The following is an 18,844-nucleotide window of genomic DNA, read 5'->3' as shown; positions in this document are numbered from 1 at the left end:
CGTGTTGTGTTTCCAATTTTGTGCGGTTCAATTTTAAGGCATCATCTGTCACAGTGCTTGCAACCACACTGTTTGTTCAGCATGTTATTAAACTGCCATAAGTCCCCATCTCGCCGCTGCAGTTGATATCGACCTTGTTCAACGTTTCAAAATTCCTGACTGGTGGAAAAATAATGGGTTTGTCAGTTAAAACACCACCCCTGTCTCCCAATCACTCAGCACCAACGGCTCCTGAATGATTTTGATCAGGCTTAGATCAGACTCTTGGAACAAATTGAGCAGAAAACAGAAATCTTGCGTTTCACTGGAGTCAGCCCTGAAAATGTTCGAGACATGAAAATAGATGATTTATCGTTTGACCTCCCTGCACTTTTTTGCCACCGCCGTTTTTCGAATGAGAGCCTCACCTTTATGGTCACTCGTGTGTGTGTCCATCCTGTCAAGACTGTCAAGCAGCCCATCGATCTGTGTCTTTATCAGAGTCAGCTCCTTTTTAATCACCTGCAACTCCTCCATGTCCACTGCAGGGACAGAGGAAGGAACCGAAATGTTAACCACATTTACAAAAACAGTAGAAACCACTAGACACTTCATTTACAGGTTAATTGATTATTTCTGTGTCTAAGCCTTATTTTGAAAAGCAGATAATGCTAAGACTTATGGTGTTATATGTTTATATATGCTACGATCTTCTTAGGAGGTATTGGCAGTTATCACTTAAATCAATCAACACTTAAAGGGGAAGTCAACCCATTTTTTTTTCTTTACATTAAACTTACTGATTAATATTGTGTTTGTAGAATATGAATTAAGCAGCAAAATCCATCTAAGGGGGCAGCCATTTTGCCAGGAGAATAAAATTTAAATGTATATTAGACATTTATGTAAATGTGTACTGGACTGCATTTTTTTCCTCTTTCCCAGAAATAGTATTAATTTAATAATTTATACCGGGTGTCCCAAAAGTCACCATACACAAGTTTTTTTTCAATTTTTTTTATTTTATTTCAGGTATCTTTTTGAGAAATGCCGGGCCTCAGCCTTTGCCACGTTTTTGTAAGCATATCATTCCTTTGCCCATGGCACAGCAATTGACATTGAAGCAGCTTTGAAAAAGTGCCACCTGGCAAGAAGTTTTTCTGTCCCTGACTGCAGTTCGACACCTGTTAGAGAATCTTCATGGCTGTCACACTGCTGCAACGAGTAGCGCAGGATCTGTTCTTGATAAACCACGCAGCGGAAGGCTACTGATGAAAACATCTGAAGTCAATACGGGTCAGGCAGCATTTTGCAATACCGCTCCAATGTCAATGGGAATGGGCGAATGATATGTTTACAAAAACGGCAAAGCCATAGCTGTCAAGATCTCACATCTGTTCAAAATATGAGATATCTGCAATTCCTCTCAGTATGTTGTCCAATTTGATGTGGAATACATCCATGCTACTCACACTTGGCTGTGGTGGAACTAGTGGAGTGGGCTCTAGAGCTTTTGGAGTGGGTTCTGTCTCGACTACGTCTGTGCTTGGAGGAGTAGGAAGAAGAGCGGGATCGTTTGGGTAGACTCGGTCCCATTGAAGGCAGGGGAGAAAGGGATGCTGGGACACGCTGGTAGTCATACACCCTAGAATGCAGACAGAGATCAAATAAAATGAACCTGACTCTTTGTACAACGGCAGATAATTTGGTGTATACACCTAGATGCTGACAATCTTAGCAGGTTATAATTGTGCTAGAAAGAAGATGCAGGATCTTCAAAAATCTTTAAACCTCCATGTCGATCAAACTTCAAAACATTTTTCATACAGTTAAATATAGAGAAATAAAAGACAGAAAAGAAACAATGCCTGTAGCAGCAACCACAATAACAATACATACTTGATTTATCACCGGTGTTGGATTTGAGTGATTACTAGAGATGAGATGAAAAATATTGAGTGCAAGAAGAAAAGTGATATGACATTTTGTTATGAATTGTTGAGATTAAAAATATGATTTGAAAATAGCACAAGAACAAGAACCAGAAAGATTATTACAAAAATCTGTTATACAAGTCCTGAAAATGTCAGACATGTAATTAGAATAAAATGGAAAGAATAGCAAAACACATTTTAATTTCTATTTATCTGTCTTTATATACTATTTTTTGGCAACTTTTCATCTGTTTAATAATTCTTGCACTGGAATTGGTCTATCCTTGAGGAGGGCTACATGTCTCTATATGTCACTGAATGTAATTGGTCCTGCCATGGCCAATTAATAGCTTAACACCAGGCACGGGGTGCCACTGACACCCTCTCAAGCCTATTTCCTGCCGGTAAAAAAAAAAAAAACTAAACAAAAGAAAAGAAAAAAACGTTCCTCTCAAATCTGAACTGCTACTATACATGCATGAACCAAAGTCACATGATCAAAGTCATCCAATCACAACAGAGATGGAGAAATCTAACAAATGACTAAACAAAAAACAAGAATAACAAAAAACACTCTAGCTTTTAAGCTAGAATGGTGCCCTGTGTGGTTGATACTTATGATGCAGTTAAACATTCCTGGGACATTGGCCCTTTTTGGAAAGTCAAATCTCCTTTCGCTAAGCATTAGGTAAAACATCATTGACTACGTTTACATGCAGGCAATAACCCTTTTAAAACCCGAATATTGGCAATATTCGGGTTTTGTAAGGCCATGTAAACACGCGCAATGACCCAAAGGTTACCCCTTTCACAACCGGAATTCTTGCTCATATAAACGCATTCGGAATGCCTTGATTGAACGGGGCATTGTTTTTCGCTGTGCGCATGCTTGCTATTTTCTTTTTCGTCTTCTTCTTCGCTTATTTAATTCGCAAGGAATCTTCGTCTATGCAGTAACGACTTGTATGCGCAGCTCCGTCCTACTTGCTAAAAGAGCATCCCTTAATTACATTGATTTATCTTCTGCATTTTCACGTCATTTCGTTTTTCTACAGTTTGTGCCTTTATACACATACAGTAAATGTCCGTGCTTCTGGCGTGTAACCCACCGGAATTACTCAAGTTGGTGTAAACAAACATGACGCTCGCAGCAAAGAACCACACTTCTGGAGCGAGGAGGAAACCGACTACTTTATTTAGAGTGGTCAGTGACATAAATATAATGTCTTTTATTGAACGTAATAAATTAAAAGCGGAAATGATGTTATTTACGTAATGACGTTGTCCGCATAATGACATAAACGAGAGCAACTCAGTCCGCAACGCATGTAAACAAACATGTTACCTCTATTTTTTCAGAAACCGGAATTCTGACCTTAACCCAAATAGTGACTGCATGTAGTCACTGTTTTTTAAACCATGCATAATTGTTGTGAATAAATAGAAAATATATTTAAAGGGATTACATCAAAAAGTTCCAAGAGCTCGTTTTCTCAGGTTGGGAGGGGCTGGTGCTTGGAGAGCAGAATGACCGTGAATTTCTCATAGAGGGGCGAATGGAGGAAAACACCTCTTTTATTATATTTTTGGTGAGCAATTAGCATTTTAACATGGCTAAAAGCTCCAAAAAGTAGATTTTTCATGTTGCTGTCCCTTTAAAAAATACATGTGGAAATACACTAACCTCGGAATATTTCTTAAATGTGAAAATGGCATTTTATTTTAATATGGCATAACTATAAAGGAGGACAAAAGTATTGGAACGCATGACCATTACTCTTACACGGAGCAAAAATAGAAATAACAATATAAAGATGCTGTACATTCATAACTGCGCATTTAAGATGATTTATGGTGATAAAGCCTGAAAACCATTTCTGACGTACTATGGTATTTATACTACCATGTAGACCTAAACTATAATTTTCTTTCTTACTGGTACATAAACTTTCTTTTAGGTTTTGCTGCATTTGTGAGGTCAGAGGTCACTGATGATGACTCACAATCTAAAAAGGGTCTTCCTTGTCCAAAATGTCATAATGAATTAGGAAGAATTAAAAATCAGGGATCTCTGATCGATTCATAATTTCATACTTTAGAGGTTCGTCCCAAAACTTTTGCTGAAACTGAAGAACTGAATTGTGTGAGTCGTTTGCAAATACTTTGAGCAAAGCCAACAACAAGAGGGAGGCAAGCTGTCGACAGCGAGCACTTAATGCAGGTTTACTGATTGAGCTGTTAGCCAGTCAGTCAGTCACAGCTCCGAGAAGTGTTTTTCTTTGGTTTTCCACTCTGATGTCCTCTGAAGTCTCTCTGCTGAGCCGAGTGCTCAGACAAACTGTGCTCATCAGCGGCGCACGCTCGCACACACACTCAGACACGTAGACACGCTTCACTGTGTCACATCGGGATGAAGTGTGTTAGGGTGCCAAAAATGTGCGAGATTAGCAGCTTTGTGTATTGTCCGTGTGGGGGGACATAGGAACCAAATGGCTCATGGGAGTTAAAGTCCCTCAGAGCAGTTTGCAGGGGCACGCAGACAATGTGTTGTTACGCCGGCTCTGAAGTGTCATCCCAGAAAATGGAAGCTCAGAAGATGAGAGAGGATTACAGCAAAGTGTGTGTACGTGTGTGTGTGTTTGTCTCCATGGATTAGACCCCCGTGGAAAGAAGCTTTGTCAACTCGAGCAGTTATCTTTGTGTCTGAACTTTTCCTTCATGTTTGCACAAGGTGAAAGTAACTGGACAATAACAGTTATGTCAGTCTGTATCACACACTGATGTGCACTAATAAGAAACGCTAGTGCACAAATGCAAACGCACGCAGTTCCTGCAGAGCTTGCATGTAAAAATGTGCATACACAGTAGATACAAAAGCATACACACACATTCAGCTGTCACTTATGCTACCCAGCAGCATGGGGTAATCATGAACTGTGTTAAAACAAATTGAAAATCAGTGGCAAGTGTTGCCCCCCTGAGCAAAGGCAGGAAAATGCAGAGCAAGGAAAACAGCATTGAAGAAAGCATGACAGTTAATACACAAAGCAACAGAGCATCAGTGTGTGTGTGTTTGTGCGTGTAAGCCTGGGGGATATATGAAGGTCCCTGAGCAATTTCAGTCTTGGACCAATAATACAAAGTCACTCTGAGCCGCAGTCTTTCAAACTCAATGCTACACTGCAAAATGTTTTGTGCTAACATAGAATAAATTAACAAACAGTACCAATAGGCTATAAGCAATCGGCCAAGTAGGCAGGTTTTACGGCTTGAGATAAGTCAGAAGATAAACTGACTAGCCTCATGTGGTACGATTTGCACGATCTAAAGGAATCAGATTTATAAATGTAATTTTGCTTAGTTTGAATGGATACCTAGAGAGGTTTTAATTTGTCAATATCATAATAATTGTGGTTGCAGTATATATATATATATATATATATATATATATATATATATATATATATATATCTCAAGCCGTATATATATATATATATATATATATATATATATATACCCCAAAGGAAAGACTGAGGAAAAGGAAGGAAGGATAGATGAAGCCGAGTGAGATCCACAGACATCAGCCTCCACCGATTCAACGACCAGAGAAAGAAGCAGATTGTGTTTGAATTTCGGTATATGCTGTAGTGGTGGATCTGGCATGCATGAAAACCTCCACCAGAGAGGGGAGCCGTCGACCCCGGCCAGGACAGAGCAAGCACAACCCCCCAGGGCCCCCCCAGGGGCCACTGGCCGGAGAGCAAACCCAGGAGCCAGGAGCGCCCCCCACCCTAACACGGCCCACGCCCCAAGCCCAACGCAGCAGAACGGGGCACGGCAGACCCGCCAGGCACCCCACCGGCCCACAGACACCCCCCCCCCCCATCCCCGCCACCCACCACAACCCAGCCCCAGCCGCTCCCAGGCCCCCAAACCCCCAGACTGCCCCCCCTCCCCATACCCAGCCGCCCGTACCACCCCCACCAGTCCCCCAAACCCCGGAGACCCCCCGTAACCAAGCATCGGTGCCGGAGAGGGGCCGGACAGCGGAGCAACGAGGGCACCCGAACATAGCACAGCATTGACCTCAAAAGACACCGGCCCACCGAGCATCTCCCCTGTATGCCAGATGGCCTGTCCAGCCCTGATTAACGAACATAGCAAAACAAATCAGGGATGTTAAGCACACACACACACACACTTTCAGACAGGTATGTGTCCTGCTTCCTGCCAGTACCTGTCATAGTAGTCCTCATAGCTGTCATCCAGGTCAAGCTCGGTGCTGGAAAAATGGAGACAAAGAGGAGAGGGTAGGGACGGGTTAGTAAAGTATTTGTCAAAACTACACGTTATGCTCCCAGGATGTCAACATGCTGCAGTTACAGCGTACAATCACTTCATCTGGACAGATTACAGTGTTCATGATCGCCAGCCGAGAGGAAAAAAAGGCAGTGGATTTGTTCTGCTGCAGTATCCGAGGTGAAAAATCCATATATATTGTACCGCCAAGCGAACGCATCACCTCCATGTGTGATGAGGGAAGCTACGAGGCAGAGAGAAAAGTGACACAAAGCCTGAGTGAGAACACACTGTGGCGTGTCACACTTCAGCATTCCTCCCTAATGCCTGCACATTGCTGCTAATAATCCGTCATGTCGCTACCCTGCTGACTCTCATTGTCCTTTCATTCAACCGTGGTGCTTTCTTCTAATTCAGACCCACCTTTCATCATCTCCATTACTCATCAGTTCAACTCCTCACTCCTTTTTGAATGTCTTTTTCATCATAAATTGGATCAGCTCAAAATTGTACATTTTCATTGATACCGGGCTACTGTAGTGTACATGCCTGCAATAACCTTTTTTTTTTACAGCCAAGGAAACATTAGATGGGTGCTCAAAAAGGCCTCTGCAGCTTTATGACAAAAACAACATAAGTCATACAAAAACATGCAGCTTTTAAAATATTTGCTATACTTCACATTGTGTCACAAAGGCTAGATGTTTATGAATACGAATTGGCTTTAATGTGGCATGAATCAGAAAGTGAACAAAACAGGAACAGAACGTCGACAAAGGAGCTCAGCATGATTAATTTCAGTGAAATAGCCAGGAGACAAAAGTAAATCTGGAATATATGTACAGAAACGGGTGGTATTATAATGCAAACAAATAACTGTATACAGTAAGTCTGAGGAAAGGCAAGCAATCAGTACTTCTCAGCATGAACGGTTGTTTGTATGGTTCCATCCTATGATTGACAGGTGATCAGTTTGGTGTGTCCGGCCTCTTACACAGTCAAGTGAGATATCTTGATTTTGACCAGGATAGACAGAAGATCATGGATGGATGTACATTATGATAAACTAGAGCAGGACAAATGCCAGAGTATCCTATCAGCGCACATCCAAATGACAACACATGCTCCAACAGTAAATTGGCCAAATTGTGTTATTTTTCCAGGTTGCTTCAACATTTTGAGAAAGTAACACACTCTCAGTCTGTGCCATCTGCTCATGGGTAGTTCAGGGAGGCAGACTCTCAGTGGAGGACAACCAAGATGTCATGCTTAATGTTGGAATAAGAAGGGCATGCCGTCACAATTACACTTGCGCTTTTATGTTAGAAACATCCTTGTTGCGCTCATGTGCATCTAAACCCATTTTGCATTGGACTTTAATTATGTTCTCTAGTCACAGTGGCACTTGTCTGTCTCACACCAGATGGCTTCCTATGCTCGGGAGACAGACAGCCACAAAATAATTCATAATGAGAGCTTGTGGTGAGGCTGTGCACATGCCAACATAAAGACCGTGTCATGCTGTCTGAGATGGAAGTCTATGCACGGGTTCTGTTCCAACTAGGATGGCCCTCATTAAAACGGTGCAGAAATAGTGATAGATTCCCTCCTGTAGCTGAGTGGCTAGTGTAAAAGTACAAAAACAAAAAGTAAGTAAGTCAATTCATCAAATTAACCCTGGAGAACCCAAGAACCCTTTTCTTCTTTGGAAAATTATGAATTATACATTAAATGACTGCTATAAGTTCACTGAACACCAAAATATATGTTTTTTTCAATTTTAACCCTTTTTTTTGAACTAGCTCAGAGTTGCTAATTTATCAATATATATATATATATAAAACATACTCCTAGGCATTCTGCAACATGATATGAAATAGATTAACAAAAAAAACCCACAATTTTACCATCTAATGGTTTGCTGAGAAGATGGTTTTGTTTGGATTGATTTCCAGCTCAACAAAACAGCATGTTGCCAGCCATCTTGTCACCACCACTCTGGCTCATGTAAGTGCAATATTCATCCACTAGATGGCCCCATGCAGGGGTCAGAAGTGGCACTCTGGACTTTTGAAGTTAAATTTGTAAAAAAAAGAGAAGAAAAAAAAAGGTCTTTGTTATTTGAGTAGCAGAATTTATAGGGGCCAAATTTGACCCTGCGGGTTCTCCAGGGTTAAAAAAGAAACGTGTGGATTCAGATTTCGCCAGACAATATAACTATAACTGAAAGCAATATATATAAAAAAATAAATGTAAAAAAAAAAGTTACATAAATGGAGACAAATCCATTTACAATGGCTGTAAAGTCACTTTCTTTGTTTACATGCATGAAACAACACAACTTTGAAGTGGAATTGTTGCAGGCTGAAATATATACATTTGTAGGCAGACACATATGACAAGCTGTTTTTTTTTTCATCGCATGTAAAGTAAATATAGATGGAAAGTGAGGCCAAGCACGCTCTGCCACTTTTAACTGAAAATCATATACTGTTGTTTTACGTACAAGAATTTCACTTTGAAAATATTGCTTCTGTATGGGGCCAATTGATTGGTAAAATGGAGTCATTCTATGCTAGTGGTTACGTCGGTTTGGCTCCCAAGGCAGGAATCTCACTGATGAACCAAAACAAATATGTCGCACACGCAATAATAAACGGATACAAATATAAATAGGACGCAATATGTAGCACAATCTAAGAGTGTAGCGATGGTAAAAAAAAATCATAAAAGTAAAATGTATAGTGTAGTGAAACTCCTCTGACGTGCAATTTAACAAAAAGTTACCTAAATAAATGTAATGGAATAAAAGTAGCGCGTTACTACCCACCTCATGTCATGAATTACAAAATGATAATGCTTTGATAATGATAATGTTGTACTCCAGACCTATAGTTGGCAATAACTTGCATTTCAAACGATATTACCCACTGCAAAACAAATTCACGACAGGATGTGTTTTCTTGTAGTTTGGAGGTCTGCGCCCCCTATTAACCTCGATGTAGAAGTAAAAAAAAAAAAAAAAAAGGATCTAGGCGGTGATGAAAAATCTGGATCTTCATCAATAAGAAACAGAAGTTTATCCAATGCCTGACCTCTCTAAAATGTTTTGTTAAAATGATGCAAACACACACAAAAAAAGGGAAAATCATTACACCTTTTACAGCGGGAACAACATCTTCTTTCAGTGAATTCAGCCTGAGGTAAAACAGAAAATAACATGAATTCACAAAAATGCTCTCTGAGGGGGAATGAGCTACTCCTCCAGCTGAAATGTTATATTTTGGTTTATTAGTGTTTATCTTTCATTCAGTATCTGCAGCAATAATCTATTTTGTCATGATTATCTCAGATGTGTCTATCAGCTGTTAAGCCCGTTTGTTGGATTGTAAATTGTTTTGTAGTTGGCTGTCAAAGTAATGACTAATTTGGTTAATTTAGTTTACTTGATCAAATCGTTTAAAACACTACGCACAAATCTATATTGATGTGATATTAATTAGGTGCTCAACAATGTCTCCCTAAATAACAACAAATCACGTGCTGTTTCAATCGACTGGTGACACAAATGATTAAGCTATGTAAATAACATCATTAGTTGTGTATCCCTGAATATTAAATAAGAAATATTTGATGATTCATTACTCATCCGAGGTCAATGCAACATGACAGCAGGGTAGAATAACGACATGACAACTAACAAGTATTTTCGTGGAATTCAACAAAGACAAATTCATAGCAGTTAGCCTATTTAGTGTGTAATTACCTCCAAAGTGAGCACTTTAGCGTCTGGGTCAATGTGTGTATGTGTGTTTATGTTTGAGGGAGGGAGAGGGAGAGAGAGGGAGAGGGAGAGAGAGAGAGGGAGAGAGAGAGAGAGATGGACATAGGGTCACTAAAGGCTAATTAATTTCTTTTCATAATTTCTCAAGTGCCAAAGCAATCCATTAGACACGGCTGGCTATAAATCATCCGCCTCACCGTGTGCATGTGTATACTGGCCTGCATGCGTGTGTAGGTGTGTGCATGTCCCCACACCAAAAGCCTAAAATCAGTCACAGCAACTAAATCTGTGAAAAATAATTCAACGTTGATGCAATGCGATTTGTCTGCGCATTCACATCTGCGGTCATCTATTAGCGATATAAATCACAATGACACACAATTACAAAACATAATGAATCATGATTGCAGATGTCGCAGTAACATTAATGCTCACTTCTGCTCGTTAACGCAGTATGCTTCACCTGCAAAGGAAATGTATCCTAAAATAGTAGAATCAACAAACTCACGGGAAAATGTAGGTTCTCCTGTGTTTGGAAATTACAGTATGTAACAGTAGATGTAGTATAAAACTATAATGAAACCTCTTTGATGTCGATGCTGATTTGTTCATATTTCAATCAATAATGGTCATACAAATGTGAAACAAATTCATTGTTGTTAACTCATTCAGTGCTGTGGACGTTTTTCAACTGCACACTTGTGTCGTTTTTACAATAACCACACACACACCGACGCTACTGTTTCGAAGGAGACTGTTTTTCAGGATAATGGGCACTTGTGCCAAGTGAATAGCAAAAGCCAGCAGAGATATGCTCCCCTGAAATAGTAAGTCGGCTATCGGTAGACATGCTGCGCTGAAATTGCTTAATATGGCCATGAAATGCTACATTTTGCCATTCATAAAAAAGTGGTTAGGCCACATTATTTTTCACATTCTCCAACAAAAACATCATTTTCCATGCGAGGAAAATATGGGTTTGTTTTCTGCTAATTGCAGAACATCTTCGTACAAGACACTACTAAATCATCAACAATACAGACACTGTATATCCATTTTGTTTATTATTATTATTATTTTTTTTTTTTCTTTTTTCAGGAGAGCTCAGTATTGATCATTCGGTAATTTTACCGATTTGACATGTCATCATCATTGCTCTCCTTTTTTAAATTTTTTTTTAATATATATATATATATATATATATATATTTTTTGTATTTGTATTTTTTTTTGTATTTTTATTTTTTTTTGTATGTGGGTGAATATGTGTATGTGTATGTGCGTGCGTGCGTGCGTGCGTGCATTCATTATTTATTTTATTGCCGCAACTTTTCCCTGCTAACTCCAATTTTCCAGCGAAAATGAAATTGTTTAGCACACAGCTATTAATACATACTCTATATTCACTGAATTTAGCTATTATTTTCACAATGTAGTTCAAGTGAAAACATGAAAAACACATTGCTGACAAGCTCTCTTCTTCTACCTTGTTCCTGTCTGATCTGTTCTGCACAGACAAACTTGTTTGATCATGCTTTTCTTGTTTAGACTTGCGTTTCAAGAAAAGACTTACTCGTTCCTTTGTATTCGCACTTTCACGTCCTCATGCTTCGATGAGCAGAATTCTTGCTATTAAATTTCAGCTGATATAAAACTATTTTTTAAGCAAAGGTTAAAGTATAGTATAAGCAATTCCCTCCCTCTTCATGTTAAAGTTGGTCCTCCAAATACAGACCACCTGAGTTTATTAAGTGGTCAGAAGGTATTATACTCAACATGACAAATTTAGAGCAACTTTAGAAATCACAGATAGATAATTCCATTAAAAAAAAAACTTATTACAGTGCCTTGATATGTGATTGACCCGACTTTTGAGTTATTTTCGAGATTTCTATTGCTGAGCTATTTCTTTGCTTTGACTTGGGGGCAAAATTTGGAGACACATGCATTGCATGGTGGCAGTGAACTCAGCTCACCTCACTTCAAAACAATCAGAGACTACACGTTTACCATCAAACTAAACACAAAATAAACAGTATTACACATTGTGTATTTAAAACAACCACATCACTTTGCTTAAAAATCTGTTAGCTAAATTCTAACAATTAATTGGAAATCCCATAGACTGGCTAAGGAATAGCATTTAGCTAAATTCTAACAATTAATTGGAAATTCCATAGACTGGCTAAGGAATAGCATTTAGCTAAATTCTAACAATTAATTGGAAATTCCATAGACTGGCTAAGGAATAGCATTTGTGGTGGCGCTATAATGCTTCCTTAATGTGAGAGAGAGAGAGAGAGAGAGAGAGAGAGAGAGAGAGAGAGAGAGAGAGAGAGAGAGAGAGAGAGAGAGAGAGAGAGAGAGAGAGAGAGAGAGAGAGAGAGAGAGAACTGGCAAGATTACTGTAGAAAATTAACACAAGTGCAAAAACATAAAGTAAAACAAAACAATGTGCCAGAACAAAATACATTGCGTCTTCTGCATGATAACATTGTGTAATTGAGCAGAGCTTATCAGAATACTGACTGATTGGTTCAATGTGTATAGTTTTGATTTAAAACATGAACAACTAACACGTCAGCTTGGAGGTAATCACGATTTTGGTGAGTTAAAGAGAAGCTAATGAGCCCCCCCAAAAGAGGCACTATGTGAATCGCAAAAACCCGTAAATAAATGACATAATTTTTCAAGCTATAGTGCTATGGCGAACATCTTGTTTTTGTTTGTGTATTTAAAAAAAAAAGGTTTAAGTTTTTTTTTTTTTTAAATAAATGTTTGTTCCAGTAAGAGAGTATTCTCTTACTTTGCTTGTTTCAAAACTGTCGTCAAGGTAAGACAATTCTCTCTTTACTGGAAAAATACTTGTCTGGAAAAAAAATAAACTTCAAACCTATTGTTCAAGCCGCAGAGGGGAACATTTTGCGGCGTATAGTCCAAATTTTACATTAATTATACAGGGACTTTAATTTACATTTGTGGACAGTCACATTTGTGTAAGTGGGAGTTTTGAACTGTCACATTTTCTCAAGTGGAGTTTATGCTTGCCTTCAATTATATTCCCAACCGTCACCAGTATTGAAAAAAGAAGTAAAAAATGATTGTTTCATTGCCTTGTTGAAAGCACTGGGCACTAAAGCATGACAAAAACCCAGATGGGGAAACTACTCAACTACAAAGAGTGCAAATGTTCTAGACGTGGCCAGTTTGCTGTAAATAACCAATTTGGAAAATGTTCCATTTTACACAAGGCAAATGTCTGCTTCTCTCTGCATGAATGCTAACTCTTCGTTGGTGTAGCATTAGCTTTAATCATAAGAGAGGAATTAGGGATGACACAGGTGGAGGTCACTTTCCATTGAAGTCACAACGCTTTAAACTCAAAATGAAATGGAAGCTGAGCTCATGAAGGATTCTTTTTATGCATTTTTTTCATTTAATCAATCTTTTTTTTTTTTCATTGATTGTGTCGAGCAGCCACATGAGAATCATAAAGATCATTTCATCGCACTACACCGTTCCTACAGAACAATGTATACAGTGGTCCCTTGAGATTGGAATTTAATTATTTGACCATGCTCAAAATATTCATATCTGAAATTATTTTTCCACATTGAAATGAATGGGATTGCTATTCATTTGTGCCAGCCAGCGCCCCAAAACTGCCATTTTTTTGTAATGTGTTTTACAATATTGTATTTTATAAAACATAGTAATAAAATAAAGTTAACTCTTTTACTGCCAAATACGTTAAATGACGTTCTGCAAAAACCTACGGAGGAGCGCCAAAGACGTTAAAAGCCTCCAATTCAAATTTTTTCCCTTCTTCTTGGCGAATAGAGGGAAAGGGAGGGGTGAGTTGTGTATAGAGGAGTGGGGATGGAGCAAAGTGAGGGTAAAAAATAATGTATTTACTTACCCAAATATTTCCCAAAAGGTTTTAAAGCTGTAATTTTAATACCGTGATACTACAATATTTTTGTTTATTTTTGTTTATTATATTTTTGTTTCTTATAACACCACCACTTAGATCCAATTTGTTAGCTCGTCTGTGGCACTTTCCTTTATATTTCAGCATTAAACTAGAAGACTTTCAGGCAAAATCTCAAATGTTTTACTTGCAAGTCAAAGGGGGGAAAAAAATAACGATGGCTTCTATCTTGGAAAAACTCATGTGTGGTCTCTTGCATCTCAAGGCACCACTCCCTTTTTAACCTTGAAGACCACCCCTTGAAATACAAAAGTGTTTTCACCCTTTTACTTGTTAAAAAATATTCCCTTCAGAAGTACATTGTAGTAAATTGTTTATGATTTGGGGTTGCTGTAGAATGTAAGTGTTGAGGTTGTTGTAATACTACCAAGAGTGGCTGAGGTGAGACTGTTTATATTACTTGCTTATCTACTTCCTTTTTTTAAACTTGCCAGTGTTCTTTATGACTTGAGTTTACTTAATGCTTCTAAAATGTCATAGAGATCAAGTGATAGTAAAGACATTGTTGTACAGTACACCTTTTTTTTTATGTCCTCGACATAACATTCAGTGTTTAAATATTTCTCAAGGCTACATCTTTATTATTTCCCAATGGCCTACTTTAACATGCAGTAATCACATACTCTGTTTTTCTAATCAATGACATGTTTGTGGTAGTAGAATATCAATACTGTAATACAGCACCATGTAATCTACTCCTCAATGTCCATTATCGCTTGGCTCACCGGACTGCATCGTGTGAATGCACAGTACGCGGCACATGTGCTGATTTACCACTGCAAGGCTACGGAGTCAACCACAGACGCTCATAAAACCATCAAGGTTGGATTATAGGCTCAAAGCAATTCATTCATCTTGAGATAAGGACTGCGCTTCCGATTGCAATCATTTTTCCTGTCTTTAGTTTATGTTGCATTGAATGTCTGACAGCACGTTAGGTTTGATTGCCCCGGCCACGTTATCGTAAAAAAAAAAAAAAAGAAGCCGAGGAGCTGTACTCTGATTGAGTGTCAAAAAGGCACTGAGAGTGAGGACTGAGGAGAGGTGGCGCGACAGACAGAACGCATCAGACAACATGCGAAACATCAGGCGGCAGGAGAGTCGATAAAAAGTGACCCGAGAAAGAATGATTGGTTCTGACTTGTCTCCTTGATGCCAGCGGGCGCTCTCACTGATAGTAAAGCTACACTCAATTGGCAGGTGGATAAGAGTGGAGTGGACAGAGTGAGAAAGGATGATTGTGCTACTTCGCCTCGTTTCTAGGAAGGTTATAGCTCAGAGTAACCCACCAATGATTTCCACTGAAGGAACTTAACATAGTTAATAAAGGTTAACATTGGGGGATATTTACAACTCCCAGTTCAGAAGATGGCTTCTAAATACAGGAAGAAGACAAACTTAGCTGCCATGTTTGGGTTCTGGTTTTGGTTGTGTGTCTCCATTGGTCTTGAGTGTGTTCCTGCCCTTCCTCGTGTCGACCAATCGGTGCCCTCAGCCACTTGTGTCTTGCCCCAGGTGTGTCTTGTTGTCTCGTTAGTGTGTGTGTATTTAGTTTACTGGTTTTGGTCAGTCCTTGTGGGATCATTGTCGCTGTCACCTCTGGTGTTCTGTATGTTATTTTGATTTTGGATCTTTTCAGATCTTTGTTTATTTAAAGCTAACCAGTACCCCTGTTAGTGTTTTTGTAAAATAAATTATGTTCAGTATAACCTGCATTCCTGCCGTAGTTCTCCTGCCTCCCTCTGCATTTGGGTCCTCCACTCCGCACTCGTGACATTAGCTATCTTAAGTGAAAGTCTTATTAGGGAAAGTTTGTTTGCAACTAATGCCCATCTCCACTACACAGCTTGTCACTGCTATTGCTACTCGGTGTAGAAAATTGATCGATAGCCCTTGAGCAGGGCTCATTTCTATTGATGTGATGATTCTCTTTTCGACCAGTTTGTCTCACTCCAGACTTTAAGTGCCACTGACACAAATTGCTGCGATTGATAGGTACTCTGATGTAGGGTGCCAAAAAGTAGTACAACTCAAAAAAATTATCTTGACACCTTCAAAATGAGATACCGAACTGTGCTGCATGCTTGATGGAAAACGGCATTTGTGAGGACATGAGGATGACGGGCACAGTGAGCTGGATGACTCAGATTCTCCCACAGCTGTTGGGATGCGGACATTCCCGACTGATGCGTTTAGCCTCTCGGATCAGTATGGCGGGGCCAAGGCGTGGCATGACCTGCTATGAGTCCTGTACCACTGACCTACCAGCCAGAGAATGTCTGGGCTGGGTGACAAGAATCTGCCTGTCTTTTTAGCAAAGTCGTGAACACTCAAATCCTTGGCACAGCTAACAATTTATTATACTTTCCTAAAAAGGCACAGATGGTTGTGCTATTAAATCTTAATTTATAGCTTTCAGGCACCAAGTTGGGAAAGTTCTTGAGCTACTTACTATTTCAGAGACAGGAAACAAAGTGATGTTGCAAAATGGAGGAGAACAAATGGCAATGATAGAGGAGACTGTTAATGGCTATGGATTGTCTAAACAAAAGATTAACATAATCCCCCTTTGAAATCTCACTGTGTAACAGGTGTTTACCGCGATTACAAAACAAAAACCTTTTATATCAACTGCTCTTTCAGCACATGCAGGAAAGGACACTGGCAAGTGTATATTGAGTGTGACTTGATCCAGTCTGATCATTTGTCTGACCTGTGATTAAAAAGGAATACAATGTGAGGATAAGAATAAAAATGATCACAGCGCTGCATGTCAAAGCCGATTAAACAACAACAAGACATGGAGAGTGATTAATCTCTTTACAGGCTCATGTTACTAAAGCTTGGGAGTGCATGTACACACCTTGTGGGCAGATACCGTGGGCCTTATTTTCATGCCCAGTGAATTGATTTCTACAATGATTGAGAGGGTTCCATGCACGCTGTTCTTATATTTATGACATCCACCAAAACATGCCCAAAGTGTAGAATCTGTCAGCCTGCACCTCAATCAAATTCAGCAACGCCGCATTATACCACCTGTGCCACAATTTAAGCCTGGTTCACACGGCAAGATTTTTAAATTGTCGTCCGACTTCCAAACTCTGACAGACACCACACGCGAGGAGAAAAAAATCACACACGAGCCGAGTTCATTCATGAATGTGACGGGAAGGCTCGCAAAACCTCTCGAGATTAAATGTGACTTCCGAGTCAACAAACATGCAGGACCGGTCGCGATACTTCCTGGTTTTCAGGCGAAAAAGCGGCATAAAAAGAAAAAGGCATTGTGTAAAGGAGTGTAAATGGGCTCTGGGCGGCGAGGCATCGCGGGTTCGCGTCCCACCCGGAGACCACGTTTATTTGTGTAGTATGTGTGTGCGTGCATAAAAAAATACAATTAAACACGGAGCGAAGTCGGGCCAAAACAATCCAACATGTTGAATATCCCCGATTTCAAGTCGGAGGTCCTTCCGAGCTGCCAGCACACATGGCAGGATTATCTGTTAAGATTATCGTTTGCTTGTCGGCGCGTCCTTGCGATTGTCGGGCTAAAATCGGGCCAATTCTCCTGCCGTGTGAACCAAGCTTTAGACCTTCTTTCAGCAGGCGCAAAATTTTGTGTCATTTCAACCACCAAATTCTCAGGTGGGCTAAGGGCGTATAAAAGAAAATGAGTCTGCCGGAAAGCCCAGCTTGACTCAGCGCAGCCACTGTTTTCTTAACTTTCTTTCTTTAGGAAAGTTATGTCGTCGCGGCCGTAGCTCAGAGCGTGTAGAGATGGTCGTTCAGTGACCAAAAGGTCGGCTGTTCGATCCCCGCTCTCGCCAAGTCATGTGTTGTTGTGTCCATGGGCAAGGCACACACATTGCCTCCAGTGCTACTCACAATGGTGTATGGAAGGTGCGAATGTTTTTCGTGGTGGTCGGTGAGGCCGTAGGCGCACACCGGCAGCCACGCTTCCGTCAGCCTGCCCCAGGGCAGCTGTGGCTACTTAACTCTTTGACTGCCAGACGTTTTCAGAAAAGGGATGCTGTGGGTGCCAGCCGATTTAAGCATTTTGACTAATCTTTCAAGGTCCACAGAAAATTTTGTGTTTGGACTATGGAAACACACATACTACCAAATGAAAGATTGGACTCTCATCTTTCATCAGAAAAAAAAGTTTGTTTCTACCTTATTCCGTTTTTCAGTAATCAACAATAGAAAATGGTTAGTTTCACCCAAATGCTCCGTTTTGAAACAAAATACAGAGAAATCAAGCTTTTTGTGAAACGATATTATTTCATGCACTCTAGTGAATTTGACACCTTTTTTTTTTTCCATGAATGATGCCACAAACACCTAAACAGTGCTTTACTTCTGTAAAACACTACCACCAACAATGAAAAAGTGTTTTTTGATAGCAAAATACGTTTATTTACATTCAACAGTGTAACAATTTGACAAAACAATTTGTGAAACTATTTACAATTGTGTGCAACCGTGGTACTATTTACAATTGTGTGGATGTTTCAAATACAGTTTTTCTTTTTGTAACATTCCCCTGCGTGCAAAAAAAAACCAAAACTTGGTGAACGTCTTTTAACGTCTTTGGCGCTCCTCCGTAGGATTTTACTAAACGTTATTTAATGTTTTTGGCAGTCAAAGAGTTAAGTAGCTTACTGTCACCACAGTGTGAATGTGTGAGTGCATGAATAATGTGTCCATTTCATTGTAAAGCGTCTTTGAGTGTCTCGTGCATCATTATTATTATTATTATTATTAGAGCTGAATGAACAAATATGGTGTCTTTTAATTATATTGTTCGCTAAAAAAATGAAACATGAAAATGAAAATGACATCCGAAAGCTGCAAA

General features: G+C 39.6%; 1 protein-coding gene across 5 annotated transcripts in view; it reads right to left on the bottom strand.

The window, feature by feature from the left end:
* The window catches only part of LOC144050808 (heterogeneous nuclear ribonucleoprotein C), a 55,473-nt gene that overhangs the window by 4,039 nt on the left and 32,590 nt on the right, over positions 1-18,844 (bottom strand). For 4 of the 5 annotated variants that reach the window (XM_077564413.1, XM_077564415.1, XM_077564414.1 and 1 more), the window contains 3 exons: positions 6,151-6,195; positions 1,452-1,624; positions 408-521 (listed from right to left, as the gene is read on the bottom strand). In XM_077564413.1, coding sequence (XP_077420539.1) covers positions 408-521; positions 1,452-1,624; positions 6,151-6,195 — 332 coding nt within the window. Of the gene's footprint in view, positions 1-407; positions 522-1,451; positions 1,625-6,150; positions 6,196-6,635; positions 6,771-18,844 lie in introns of those variants that run through there. The other variant, XM_077564416.1, reaches the window with a different exon arrangement.

The sequence above is a fragment of the Vanacampus margaritifer genome, chromosome 4 (assembly GCF_051991255.1).
Source record: "Vanacampus margaritifer isolate UIUO_Vmar chromosome 4, RoL_Vmar_1.0, whole genome shotgun sequence".
Classification (NCBI taxonomy): domain Eukaryota; kingdom Metazoa; phylum Chordata; class Actinopteri; order Syngnathiformes; family Syngnathidae; genus Vanacampus; species Vanacampus margaritifer.
This window is presented reverse-complemented; position numbering and strand designations above follow the sequence as displayed.